Source organism: Cinclus cinclus, chromosome 3 (genome assembly GCF_963662255.1).
Source record: "Cinclus cinclus chromosome 3, bCinCin1.1, whole genome shotgun sequence".
Taxonomy (NCBI): domain Eukaryota; kingdom Metazoa; phylum Chordata; class Aves; order Passeriformes; family Cinclidae; genus Cinclus; species Cinclus cinclus.
Genome location: NC_085048.1, coordinates 3,225,090 through 3,238,771, shown reverse-complemented (window position 1 = coordinate 3,238,771; position 13,682 = coordinate 3,225,090). Strand labels below are relative to the sequence as shown.

At 46.7% G+C, this 13,682-nt stretch overlaps 1 protein-coding gene across 1 annotated transcript in view; it reads right to left on the bottom strand.

The window, feature by feature from the left end:
• Nucleotides 1-396: 396 nt before the first annotated feature.
• The window catches only part of BLK (BLK proto-oncogene, Src family tyrosine kinase), a 33,799-nt gene continuing 20,513 nt past the window's right edge, over nt 397-13,682 (bottom strand). Inside the window, exons 6-12 of the mRNA XM_062488388.1 lie at nt 9,885-10,034; nt 8,670-8,822; nt 7,788-7,967; nt 7,141-7,217; nt 3,898-4,048; nt 1,910-2,041; nt 397-605 (exon numbers count right to left, since the gene is read on the bottom strand). Coding sequence (XP_062344372.1) covers nt 397-605; nt 1,910-2,041; nt 3,898-4,048; nt 7,141-7,217; nt 7,788-7,967; nt 8,670-8,822; nt 9,885-10,034 — 1,052 coding nt within the window. The remainder of the gene's footprint in view (nt 606-1,909; nt 2,042-3,897; nt 4,049-7,140; nt 7,218-7,787; nt 7,968-8,669; nt 8,823-9,884; nt 10,035-13,682) is intronic.

The window sequence follows — 13,682 nt, the reverse complement described above, 5'->3', positions numbered from 1 at the left end:
CACTCTGCCACCCCTGCCCGTGGCACGGAGGGGGTTTGGTATGGCCAGCAATGGCATCAGAGCGGGGCAGAGATTCTTCACCCCTCCACCCTCTTCCTGGAGCCTCAGTTGCGGAGCTGACGGGCTTTTTCTCTATCCAGGTGGGTCACGAAGGAGTTTTCTTCGCGCCAGAGGTGATGCCTGGCAGCCCTCCGAGGCGGACGAGGCAGGAGCTGTGCCATCTCTCAGCCGCCTCTTCAGTCTCTGCGACAACCACAGAGCCTGCAGCATCCTCCCGGCTCATGTCCCTCCTCATTCCCCATCTCCACACGCCAGGACGGGAGGAAGGGAAGCGGCCGCACCGAGGCACCGCCGGGTGGTGGCTGTCCCGCAGCGCTGTCCCCAGGTGTCCCCAGCTCACTGCTGCGGCTCGGGCTCGTACTGCTTCTCCGTGGAGGTGTAGAAGTCCTCGAGCACGGACTGCAGGTACTCGAAGGTGGGGCGCTCCTCGGGGATGCTGCGCCAGCACTTGAGGATGATGCTGTAGAGCTCCCCGGGACACAGCTCCGGGCAGGGCATGCGGTAGCCCCGCTCCAGGTTGCGAATCACCTCGGGGTTGGTCATCCCTGGAGGGGAACACAGCCCAGCAGGAGTTATTCAGCACTCAGCCGGCCAAAGGTCGATGCTCCCAGCAGCTCCCATCCCCGCAGGGCTGGAAGGGCTGCGGAGGTTCCTGCAGCTGGGAATCATCCCTTCCCCTCCATCCCTCTGTCCCCTCCCTGATTCCCCTCTCTAAGTCTGGCTTTGCACAAACTGAAGGAAGGAAAGCCAGCTTGAAGGACCTCTTGTGACAAGAGAGACATTGAGGAGCTGGAGCATACCCAGGGAAGGGAACAGAGCTGGGGAAGGGGCTGGAGCACCAGGAGAGGCTGAGGGAGCTGGGAAAGGGGCTCAGCCTGGAGAAAAGGAGGCTCAGGGGGGACCTTGTGGCTCTGCACAAGTCCCTGACAGGAGGGGACAGCCAGGGGGGTCAGGGCTCTGCTCCCAGGGAACAAGAGGAAATGGCCTCCAGTTGTACCAAGAGACATTTTGATCAGATTTTAAAAGCAATTTCTTAATGGAAAGGATTATCCAGTCCTGACACAGCTGCCCAGGGCAGTGGTGAAGTCCCCATCCCTTGAGGGATTTACCAGATGTGTAAATGTGGCACTTGGGGGTATGGATCAGCGGTGGCCTTGGCAGTACTGGGTTAATTCAATTTAGAGGCCTTTTGCAACTTAAAGGATTCTGTGATTCTAAGAGACAGCTGTGTGTGTCCAGGCACACTCCAGCGAGGGACTCCAAGCCTAGAGCAACACTGGATCCCTGGAAGTGCCTGGACACTCATCCTGTATTCCCAGCACCCTGTTCCTGGACAAGGAATCCTGTACCTGGATAAGGGATCCTGTACATGGATAAGGGATCCTGTACATGGATAAGGGATCCTATAACTGGATAAGGGATCCTGTACCTGGGTAAGGGATCCTATAACTGGATAAGGAATCCTGTTCCTGGACAAGGAATCCTGTACATGGATAAGGGATCCTGTACATGGATAAGGGATCCTATAACTGGATAAGGGATCCTGTACCTGGGTAAGGGATCCTATAACTGGATAAGGGATCCTGTACCTGGATGAGGGATTCTGTACCTGCATAAGGGATCCTGTACCTGGATAAGGAATCCTGTACTTAGATAAGGAATCATATGCTTCTCTAAGGGATCCTGTACCTGGATAAGGGATCCTGTACCTGGATAAGGAATCATATACCTGCATAAGGTATCATATACCTCCATAAGGGATCATATACCTGCATAAGGGATCCTGTACCTGGATAAGGAATCTAATACCTGGATAAAGGATCCTATACCTGGATAAAGGATCCTGTACCTGGATAAGGAATCCGGCCATAGGTGATGATCTCTGTCAGGAGGATCCCAAATGACCACACATCAGATTTGATGGTGAAAACCCCATAGTTAATGGCCTCTGGAGCTGTCCATTTGATGGGGAATTTGGCACCTGTCCCGAAGGAAACAAAAGGGAATAAGTCCTGGAGTTAGAGCATCTGCCTCACCTGTCTCAAGCAAAAGCATTCCCCAAAACTGATCCCTGGTTCCTTTGGGCTGTTAATTATGATTCTGTGGTTCTTCCTAGGAGAGAGGCTCCAGCCCTTTGATTATCTGCATGTCCTCCTCAGGACCTGCTCCATCCCAGAGCTGGATGGAATATTCAAGACCAGTTTGGCAGATTTATTACGGGACAACAACAGTAGGAGTGTATTCTGTACAAAACTTCTTTGGTTTTCACAAGAAAAATTGGATCAGATGATCCTTGAGGTCTCCTTTCAACCGGCTACTCTGTGATTTTGTGACATCTCTTATTAGAAGGGGGTTGTTTTTAGCAAAAGTGTGTAAATACTACAGCAAATGCAATTTCCCCAGTCCTGAAAGCTGAGTATTTATATTAAAACCAAAATAAGCCCTATTTTATTTTGCACACGGAGTTCTTGCTTAACCCATTGTGGACAGCAACGACTATAAGGTTGCAATTTCAGTTTAGCTAAGACAAAAAAAAAAAAACAAAAACCCAACAAACAACCAACAGCAAAACCACTTTGGTAAGTGGGGACTGATCATGTTACGCTGCAGAGGAAACCACATTTTTATTTATACACATCCTTGCAGGACTGGAAATCCAACTGCAGGGTGTGAAATAAGCACCTCAGGTGTTGCACATCCCACTCTGAGTGACAAGGCTGAGAAATGCAATCTATGAAGTGAGAATTGTTCAAAGCAGATAGAGATGAGCTGTTATTCCAGAGCAAAGCTAACTGGAAAAAATGCTGATGGGAACTACTTTCTTCTGGAAAAGCAGCTCCTTTGGTTATTAACAGAATTATACAGATTTCATCAAAGCTTCTCTTAAGGATAAAACTGCCTTAAAAATTTGCAGCAAAGTCAAAATTCCCTTTCATGGCAGTTTCTGAAATACATTTGGTATCTTTTACTACTCTGAAATAGTTTTGCATATTGAAGTGAGTATAATTTGTATCAAAAAGTATTTTGGGGACAGGATATTGAAAGGAATGTTTCCTATCTCATTAAAAAAAGCCCAAACACCTATTAAATTTCCTTTCCTCAGAGTATATTTTAAGGGGAATTTTATCTCATCCCAACTCTAGAAGAGGACAGATTTCCAAAATTTGAAAATCTTCTGGTAAGTGCCACTTACACCTGACTTAATTGTTTTATTTCAATTACTTCTGCTGCTTTCCCTGATGCTCTGTGGAGTCCCTTTGCAATCTGAATAATTTGATCTCATACCTGACCTCAGAGTCAGAGCTCAACACAGGCATGATCTCAGAAGTCTTTTCCAAACTAAATGATTCCATGATTTGTTGTTTTTCAAGCAGTCCCTCTGCTGTGGAAGGGACCAGATGTGGTCAGGGCTTGGTTTGCCTGGCACACCTGGAAGCTGCTGCTGGATCCAGATTTGTGGCTCCAGCTCTGTAATTTCCTTCCCTCTGGACTGAATCCCTGTGAAAACCTGGCCACAGGCAGCAGCTTTCATTTAGCAGAGGTCAAATTTCTCCAGCAAACAACTGGAGAGTCAGCAGGACTCCCCCAGACAGAACCAAAAAGAGCGTTTTCCCCCATTTCCCTCTGCAGTTTTCAGTTGGTTTTATAATCCCCAAGCGCTGCTGCCTCTCCCAGAATCTGGATTTTTGGGTGTTTCTATTTCTCTACCTCTTGCCCGGTGCTGACAGCAGCAGCCACGTGGGCTCTGGTGCCCTGTGCCTGATGCCAGCCTGGTATCCTGGCATTCCTGGGGGCAGGAGGGTGGGAGATAAGGGCAGTGCTGGGAAGGACACCCACCTTCCTGAGCCAGGTACTCGTTCTCGATGAGCCTGGCCAGGCCAAAATCAGCGATTTTGCAGCAGAGTGTCTCTGAGACGAGGATGTTGGCAGCCCTCAGGTCCCGGTGGATGAAGTTCATGCGCTCGATGTAGGCCATGCCCTCTGCCACCTGGGAGGGGAGGAAGAGCCCCTCTTCATCATCACCTCCCCATTTTATCTTGGCTGTTTCTCACCCGCCTTTGCAAAGAACAGCATTTTTACAGGGTTGCTGTTATCTCTCCATCAACATGGATGTGCCTGCATTCCAGATGGATGGATGGATGGATGGACAGGTGGATCAGCAGACAGGTAAATAAATAGACATTGACCTTGTACAGATATTCAGCTTCACCAGCCGGAGCAGCCAAGTGAAGCAGAACAGAAGCACCACTCTCTGCTTTGTTCAGAAGTCACAGCCCTGAGTCGTGTCTGCAGAGAGAACTGAAACCACATCACTGGATTCCCAGTTTCTGCCATAAATCTCTCCTCTGCAGTGGGGATTTTAGTCATAAACATTCCAGGTTAAATATGTGAATTAAGAAAGGAGAAAAAGAAAAAAAAAAAAACACAAAAAATCAAACTAGCAAATCATGGAATTATAGAAGGTTGGAAGGGACCTTAGGACCTTCAAGATCCTCTCATTCCAACCTCCTGCCATAGGGTCAGGGACAACTTCCACTATCCCAGGTTACTCCAAGCCCCGTCCAGCCTGGCCTTGGACACTTCCAGGGATCCAGGGGTAGCCACAGCTTCTCTGGGCACCCTGTGCCAGGGCCTGCCCACCCTCCCAGGGAAGGATTTATTCCTAAAATCTAATTAAAGTACCGGGTGTGCGATGAGCCTCTATCCATGACAGGAGCAATATTTCATTAATGAGTGCTGGGGGTTGAAAAGGGAGATTGATAGAAGACAGAGATTGCCAGGTTGAGTCTCAGGTTTGGATTGGGCATTTTTTGGGAAGGTGAGTGCATCTGTGCAGCCCCTGCCATCCATGGGTAGCACCTATTAAAGTTTTTAAGTGCCTGTAGGTGAGGTCAGAGCAATTTTCCACTCCATGCAGATTCACATGAGCCTCAGAAGTCACATGTGGTTTCAAACAGGATACTCACACGTACTTTCCAATGCTGTATTTCTAACCTATGTCAACACCCCTCTAGTGCAAGGGCTGCTTCTGCAGTGGAAAATGGAAGAATTGATGTAATTTCCTGTCCTGATGTTAATGAGATAGGACCTGGTGCTCGGCCTCTTCCAGCCAAGAGTGTTTTGAAGCGTTTACCCTCAAGACTGACCACAGGATCGAGTGCCTTGGCTCAGGCTGTTCTAATTTTAACTCCCACGGATGTCATCGGATCAAAAATTGCACTTGAGAGGGCTGGGTACCTGCTAAGTTATGATATGACCCCAACACCACAGATAAACAGATTGCAAAATAGCTCAGTAGACTGCCCTTCCCTCCTGCTGCTCCTCCCAGAGATACTCAGGGAATGTTTGAATCTCTGAGCTGGGGAGGTGGTGCTGGGGTGGGAGAGGGAAGGATAAAAGTTGCTCTTCCAATTGGTGCCAATGCCTCAGGGATGGGTAAAATCATTCCTACCCCGTGCTGAGGGTGACTCCTGTGGGTTTTACACCATTGGGGTGTGGGGGTTTGGTCTGTGTTCAATTATCCTGGTCCTGCTGTGTGGTGCAGGGTGCCCAGAGAAGCTGTGGCTGCTCCATCCCTGGAAGTGTCCAAGGCCAGGTTGGATGGGACTTGGAGCAACCTGGGACAGTGGGTTGTGTCCCTGCCCATGGCAGGGGGTGGGAATGTGATGATTTTTCAGGTCCTTCCAACCCATCCCATTCTGTGATTCCATGATTTTGTAACATTGGCCAAAATCTTGGCTCTGAGTCACCCAGAGATTGCTCTGGCTGCAGCAATTTCCTCCTGCATGGAAAAGCATCTTGCCAATTTCTGGGAAATGCTCCCACTAAACCCAAGGGCTCTGTAATATGGATTAATTGAGATAATTTTCTTTATCCTCAGGAATTTTAAACAAACCAGAGGCTATAATTTTCAAGAGAGGGAATGAAACAATGAAAGATGGAGGGAGGGAAGTGGGGATTTCAGGAGAGGACGGAAGGAAGGAAGTCATTAAGTCAAACAACCTAAACAGGGAGGGTGAATTTGTCCCCATAACATCTCACAGACAACAATGATGAAGCTGCAGATAAGGAAAATTTATCAGTAGTGGAGAGGGAAGGAACAGAAAGAGGTTCCTCTGCACCCTATGGTTGGTTCGAAGTAAAAAAGACAAAAGTGGCACTGCTTCAAAGGATTTAAATATTTTCATCCTGGTTAAAGCAAGAAGGAATGTCTTTCACTATCGTAAACTTTTCCTCAAATATTAAGATTCTCCAGTTGTAAATTCATTAAGAAGTAACTCTGTATGAGGGCTGGAACCAGCAAACTTTACACTTTGTTTCCTCAAGTCCACTTTGACAACAGAAGCTGAGTGATTTTATGGATAAATCCCAGACCTTTATTCAGCCTGATGCTTCAGGGTTTTTCCCCTAATATTTCCTAATTAGCCTAACTCTGCTCTGGGTGAGCCAGATTCTGTCAACAGCTGGCTGGGACCAAAGTGCAATGATTACGCCATTCTCATTCTTCATGTGGTTTCCCTAATTTTGCCCTATTTGTGTTTAGAGGCACTTCTGGATGAAAATGTTACACTGAAGCTGCAACTATCAAGATTTGCAGCCTGGGAATGCTTAAAAGTTAAAAGTTTGTTTTCCTGAAGAACAATATTCCCAGTTTGAGGGTCAGAACATCCTTTATGCCTCATCATCAGAAAGGCAGAACTGCTGGTCCTGTATTGGGAGTCTCTTTGTTGAGGTTTTTCTTCTTTTTTTGGTAAAAAGAAAAAGAAATTTATTTTTTTTTCTGCTGAGCAAGGCAGAAAAACAAAATAAATAAAATCAGACTAAAATAAACTCAACCACCCCCCAGTAAACCCCAAACTCCAGATCTCTAGCCCTGCACTAAGCATTCAGAGGGCTGGCCTAAGGACAGAATTGATAGGCACATGGACATGTGAAGGATGAGGAGAATCCCTAAGAGAACACACCAGGAGGAGCTGTTTTTCTCCAGGAAATTTTTGCTCTGACTGACTTCAGACTTGCAGGAATTCCACTGAGGCAATAACAAATCTTAGATCCTTTTCCCAGTGACTGTTCACTGACCTGAGCAGAGATATCAATGAGTTTGGGGAGATTGAGTTGGCTTCCTTCTTCTGTCTTCAGGAAATCCAGCAAACACCCTGCAGGGAGGAGGGACTGCTGTAACTCTTCTGAATAATCTATAGATTTGTTTTCCCTGGTGCTTCTCTGAATACATGCAACAAATCTGTCTCCATCCTAAGGAAAATCTGAGGAATGAGACTGGGTGTCCGCTGGATCATCTTCTATTAGGAATGCTCCCAAACAGCCCAAATTCCCCTCTGTTTTGCACAGATCTGTTGCAAACTGCTGGGCATTCATAATTTAAATTGTTATAAACAAGAGGGGCAAAAGAAGGGACAATTTCACCACGAGGGGAGTAAAAGCCTGAAACAAACTTCCAGTGAGGACAGTGGAGAGGAGAACTTTCAATACTTTTTTTCAAATTCAATATTTTCTATATTTTTCAATACATTTTTCAAATGGAGCATCACCATAATTTTTTCACCCCCCAGAAAGTCTCCTTCTGTATTAGAATCAAACTTTCAGGTCACTTTCTCACAGATTTGATACAACCCGTCCTGCCCACCCTCACTCTGCGTGGCAGCACTAGCCAGATCACCAAACTGGTTCTGCAGAAGCCCAGAAAATTGTTCCAGGAGGCTTTTTACCATTGGCCATGTACTCTGTCACAATGTAGATGGGCTGCTTGGTGACCACGGCGTACAACCGGACCAGTTTGTTGTGCTGCAGCTTCTTCATCAGGTTTGCCTCTGCCAGGAAGGCATCAGGATCCATGCTGCCCTCCTTCATGGTCTTCACAGCCACTTTGACGTTGTTCTTGTAGTAGCCTGCAGAGAGATTATGGTGTTTTGAGGAATCTGGGGCTCTCTGCAGGCTCTGTGGGGTTGTGTGATAAGAAGAGCTAATGGAGCAGAAGACCACAGGAACAGCTTGAATCCCTCATGAAGAAACACGCGGCAAATCCCAGTGCCAGCAGGTGTGAGGGGAGAAGGGACACTCGTGTCACAGCTGTCAATGCACCAGACTGCATCAGGGATTGTCCCTGCACTGAGCCCACCCTCACACAACCCTCCCAGACCCTTCCTGGGGGAAACCCCGGGGGCCCCCCACCAGCTGGGCTCTGAAATCACCCAAATGCCATCCAAAAAGGCAGGACTGTGCAGTCAGCACATGAACTCAGCCTGGTCCTGTCCGCAATCTCCATTTCCAAGGCACCCAGCAACCACAAAGAGGGTGGCAAAGGAAGCTGAGCTCCCCCCACTCCCTCTCCCACTGATTAGCAGTAGGCAGGAAGGCAGCAGGGATGGAGATCTGGGGTAAAAATTGAACAGGGAGGCAGAAAAAGTGGGAAAATGTCATTGAGGTACCCTACTGGGTGTGACTTAACATTAATGGCATCACTACATTTGTGCCCAGGATTCCCAGGAAGAATGAGTGGATATCCCTAAAGATGAGTGAAGAGTGACTTCAACACTTTTTTTTTTTTTTTAAGTTTTCCTTTCCCCTGGAATGCAGGGTATTCCACTTACCCATCCACACTTCCCCAAACTGCCCACTGCCCAGCTTCTTCACAAGCTTCAGGGCCTCCCGAGGGATCTCCCACTCGTCCTGGGCCCAGGGTCTCTGGGGCACCAGGGATGTGCAGGGAGCTGTGAGACGCTGGCACAGCCCATCCCCTTTCTCTGGATGAGGACAAAGCACAGGACAGTTCAGTGGCATGGCACAGAAAACCTCCTCCATCCACACATGCCCGAAAAAAATCAATCCACAGAAACCTCCACAACCACACAGGGAAGTGGTGAAATCCCCAGCCCTGGGGGGATTTAAAAGCTGTGTTGATGTGGCACTTAGGGACGTGGGTCAGTGGTGGCCTGGGCAGCTCAGGGGGAGCAGCTGCATTCAGTGCTCTTAGAGGGCTCTTCCTCTAAGAAAAGTTCCCATTCTAAAGAAAATCTGAGGAGCCAGAATGGTTGTCCACTTGAACATCTTCCATTAGGAAAGCTCCCAAACAGCACAAATTCACCTCTGTTTTGCACAGTTGCAAACTGCTGGACATTCATTGTTTAAACTGTTATTTATATCCCTCCTCTGTGGTACCCATGTGACCTTAATTTCCAAAATAATGATAATAAGCATCAAGGCCAGAGGCTGGACTTGATAATCTTAAGAGCTCTTTTTCATGCTAAATGATTCTGCGATTCTGTGAAGAAGAGTTTGATAATGATGACAACAGCTATTTATTATTATTATTATTATTATTACTATTAGTACTACTAGTAGTAGTAGTACTACTACTATAAACAATTATTAAACTTCCATTATTGCTGTTGAGGGTGATAATGCTGTTTTTGTAATTCTATGATTTCATGAAAAATTTAGGCCACAGGGATCAAGGCACCCAGAATGGTCCCAATCAAAGGGAAAATCACAAAGGGAGCCATAGAGGAGCAAATTATCCTGTCCAGTAATTCCAGACCCTGCTTCCCATGCATCCCTCTTGCATATCCTGACAGAATTCACCTCTTTACTTTCCTGATGGGAGACACTCCCTAACTTTAGGGCCAGGGGCAGAGCTCACCTTTGCAATTCCCTAGGATGGAAACCAGGACATGGATTCTGGCTGTAGGATCACACCTGACCCATGAGAGCAGCTGGAGCAGCTGGGGTGTTTCCCCAAGCCTGTCCTCCCTCTGTCCCCACTCTCTTCCAGGACACAAATCCATGAGGGAAGGTGAAAAACTCACGGCTGTAATGATGGATGAGCTCTGGCAGGCTGGAGAAAGTCATCCTGGGGGAGATGTAGTACCCCCCACCATCCAGGGAGCGGATCCTGTAGTGTTTGATGACATCCCCATGAGCAGAGTTGCTGTCTCTCACAGACAGGGAATAGGCATCTGGAGAGGGAGAGAAGGAGCCGTGAGGACAAACTGCACCCCTCTAATGGGTTAATGGTACTGTTTAATTTGTGTGGGTTTTTTGGTTTTGTTGTTGTTTTGGGGTTTTTTTTTGTTTCTTTCATTTTTACTTAGAGTTAGGATTAAAAACACAAAGGTCTTAAACACACAGGGACTTTTCCAGCTTCCAGCTGCTTACTTTATGGCTTTTTCTTCAGGGAAGTCCTGACTCCAAGTCTTAAAAGGTGTTTTTCTTCCTCACACGGGTTCTCACTTGTTAACTGCACCACCTAATTAGTGGCTTGTTTTCATTTTCTTCTGTTTTCACTTAGAGTTAGGATTAAAAGCATGAAGGAGATGAATTTTTTCATGTTCGGACTTGGTTGTTTATTAAATTTTATTTAAAGTACAGAGAGTTCTTCAACACTTCTAGCTACCAGCTAAAAGTGAGAAAATGGAGACAAATCTAGCTAGTTGCAAGGTTTTTTAAAGCTAAACGGTCCAATAGAGAATTAACACCTATATTATTTTTACTTTTGACTTAATAACTAAACACCTGTGACCCCCAGTACAGCACTAACTATCCAACCAAAAACTACCACCTGAAACCATGAAAAAGAAGGGAGAAGAGAGAAAGAGACAACACCCAAGAACCTCTATCTTGTCCCATACCTGTTACTATATTCTAAAAACCCTTAATTCAAAACCATGTGAAATTACACACTTCTATTCCAGCTACATACCCATGGCTCTAATTCCATCACTCAAATTTGGAAGCCTTCTCCGAGGCCTTAAGTCAAAAGAAGTGTTCTCCTGGGGGTCAGGGTCAAAAAAACCACAAAAAATTCTAAACTCCCAAACTTCCAAGTTCCAACACAGCCCAGTCAGGGACCAGCTGCCTCCTTTTTCCTTGGCTGATGCCTTTTCCAGGGCAAGTCCCCCAGAATTTACAGCTACACGCTTCCCTCTCTCCAAGACAAGGGGACAGGATAAAAGTTCATCAGAGTTTAACTGATGCTGTCCAGGCTTCCTGGACTAGCAGCTGCCTGGGCTGTGGCCAGCAGCCCCATGGAAGCACTGTGGGGATCAGCAGCACCTCTCCAGGCAGAGCAATCAGATGTTCCATGGGTCAGGATTGTCTTTCCACAGCTCCAAATTCCCATCTGAGCTCTGCCAACCTCAGCATCATGAAACCAGAACAGTTTGGGTTGGAAAGGACCTTAAATTTTGTCCTGTTCTACTCCCTGCCATGGGCAGGGACATTATCCCAGGTTGCTACAAGCTCCATCCAACCTGGCCTTGGACACTTCCAGGGATCCAGGGGCAGCCACAGCTTCTCTGGGAATCCTGTGCCAGGGCCTCACCACCCTCACAGCCAGGAATTTCTTCCTAACATCCAGCCTAAACCTGCTCTCTTTCAGTTTAAAGCAATTTAGAGCTGTTTTCCTCTGGATTCAACATTATTAAACCTTGTGCCAAGGTCAGTGGTTCAGCTGGGGGGTACAGAAGGTGGGTACAGGAGAATTGTCTTGTTCAGCCACGAACTTGTGACTGTGGCTAAACCAGATCTAGAGATTCCCATCTGGAATCTTGTCCCTTTTGGGCTTCAGGGGAGCTGCTCAGCCATCCACCAGTTCCACCTGCTATTCCCTCCATGCGAATCTGAACCAAGAGATTGAGTTTTAGTGCACAAAAGCATCACTAGATGTTGCTGCAGAGCAGAACTTGCAGCCTGTGTCAGTGCAAGTCAATGCAGCTTAGCAGTGGGGCTTTTTTCCCTTTTGTCTGGTTCATATTTCTGGAGCGAGTTGTGACAAGCCTGCTGGGCAGTTCTAACTCTAATGTGTCACCTGGGCTGATAAACTGCTCAATTTTTATGTTTTTTTAATGAAAAGACAAGGGAATACGTGTTTAAAAGTGTGTGTGTGTTCATGCAGGATCAAAAAAAGAAGCAGGGCCATCCACAGCAGCTCCAAAACCTAATCCTGCGTGAAGGGAAAGTTTATTAACATAAATCCTTCTTGGCTGGTGTTCCTCCATCCCAGAACCAGCAGTTTTCTCTACACTGTGCCTGAAAACTGTTTGCATTTATGAAAAGCAGCAAAAAACTCCCTCACCTCTGGGGATATTCACTCTGTTGGAGTGAACATAAATCTTTAGAAGCAGAGTTTGGAAGAGCCTGAAGTTTTTTTTTCCAGCAATCATTTTGAGGGGACTCCCTTTCTGCAGAGACCAGATCTGGTGGTGTAAAATTCATGGAAAAACCTGGTGGCTTAAATGCAGAGCCAAGGAACCTCAAATTTGATGTGGTGGTCTCCTCAGCAGGGGAAGCTCTTCTGTTTCTCTTTCCTTCACCATGAATGTCAGTCAGAAGAGAAATTGAGAAGCCCTTTTGATTTGATCAGTCCTGCAGCTGAATAACTGAGAAACAGCCCTGAAACATCTTCAATGGGGCGATAAAACCTCGAGGGAAAGGCAAAGAAGTGGCTCTACTGCCTCCTCTGTGGTACTCATGTGGCCCTAAGTTCCAAAATAATGATAACAAACATTAAGGCCAAAGGCTGAATTTGATAATCTTAAGAGATCTCTTACAATTTTAATGATTCTGTGATTCTGTGAAGAAGAGCATGACAATGACAAGAGCTAATTATTATTATTATTATTATTATTATTATTATTATTACTATTACTACTACTACTACTACTACTACTATTACTACTACTACTAGAACTACTATTATTACTGTTATTACTACTACTATTAACTATTATTGACTTCCATTATTACTGTTGGGGATGATGATGTCGTTTTCATTTCAAAGGGACTGGAATACTGCCCAGGCCAGGCTGCAGCCCTAAAGAGTTGGGCTCACGTGGCACAAGACCCAGAGGGTGCTTGGCATGCCTGGGACACAGATTTGGGGTTGTGTGGGATTTTTACAGGACAAAGCCTGCTCAAAGTGGGAGCCAAACGTGGTGTAAAGGCAGCTGCACTGATGATCCTGCAGAAGGAAATCCAGGAGCTGATGACAAACACGTCAGCAGGGAAGAGACCTGCACTGTTTGCCAGTGTGGTTGCATCCTAAATACTTTTCTCCCACGGGATCTCCTTTCCTGGCCCCACCAACCACTTAAACTCTCCTGCACCTTTCAAACAGAGTCAGGGCAAATTCCTCCACTGCCAGGGTTAATTCTTACCCTGTCATTAAGCTAATGGCTGCATCTCAGCCCCAGCCACAGTTTAGTTTGCTGCAAGGAGCGTGGTGGAGCTTCCCTGTCATTCTCCATGGCTGGTTTCTGTTCCCTTGGGTGCTGCCATGCAGAGGCAATGCTGAAGGTGGAAAGATTCAATTCTTCCTTCACAAAATTACAGAATGGTTTAGTTGGAAGGGTCCCTAAAACTCATCTTGTTCCATCTCCTGCCATGGACAGGCTCCTTCCACTAAACCAGGTTGCTCCAAGCCCCATCCAACATGGTCCCTGTTCCTAATTGTTGAGGGTTAGTTCTCTCCCTTTTTCCCTCTGTGGAATTTTCCCCATTGTCATGCTAAGATACCTGTTGACTGGGCCCTGGTGACAAGGGCGAGGGGACGGGAGGGAAGAGGGAAAGCCCCGCGAGATTCAAAGAGCCAGAAGAGGAAGCGGAAG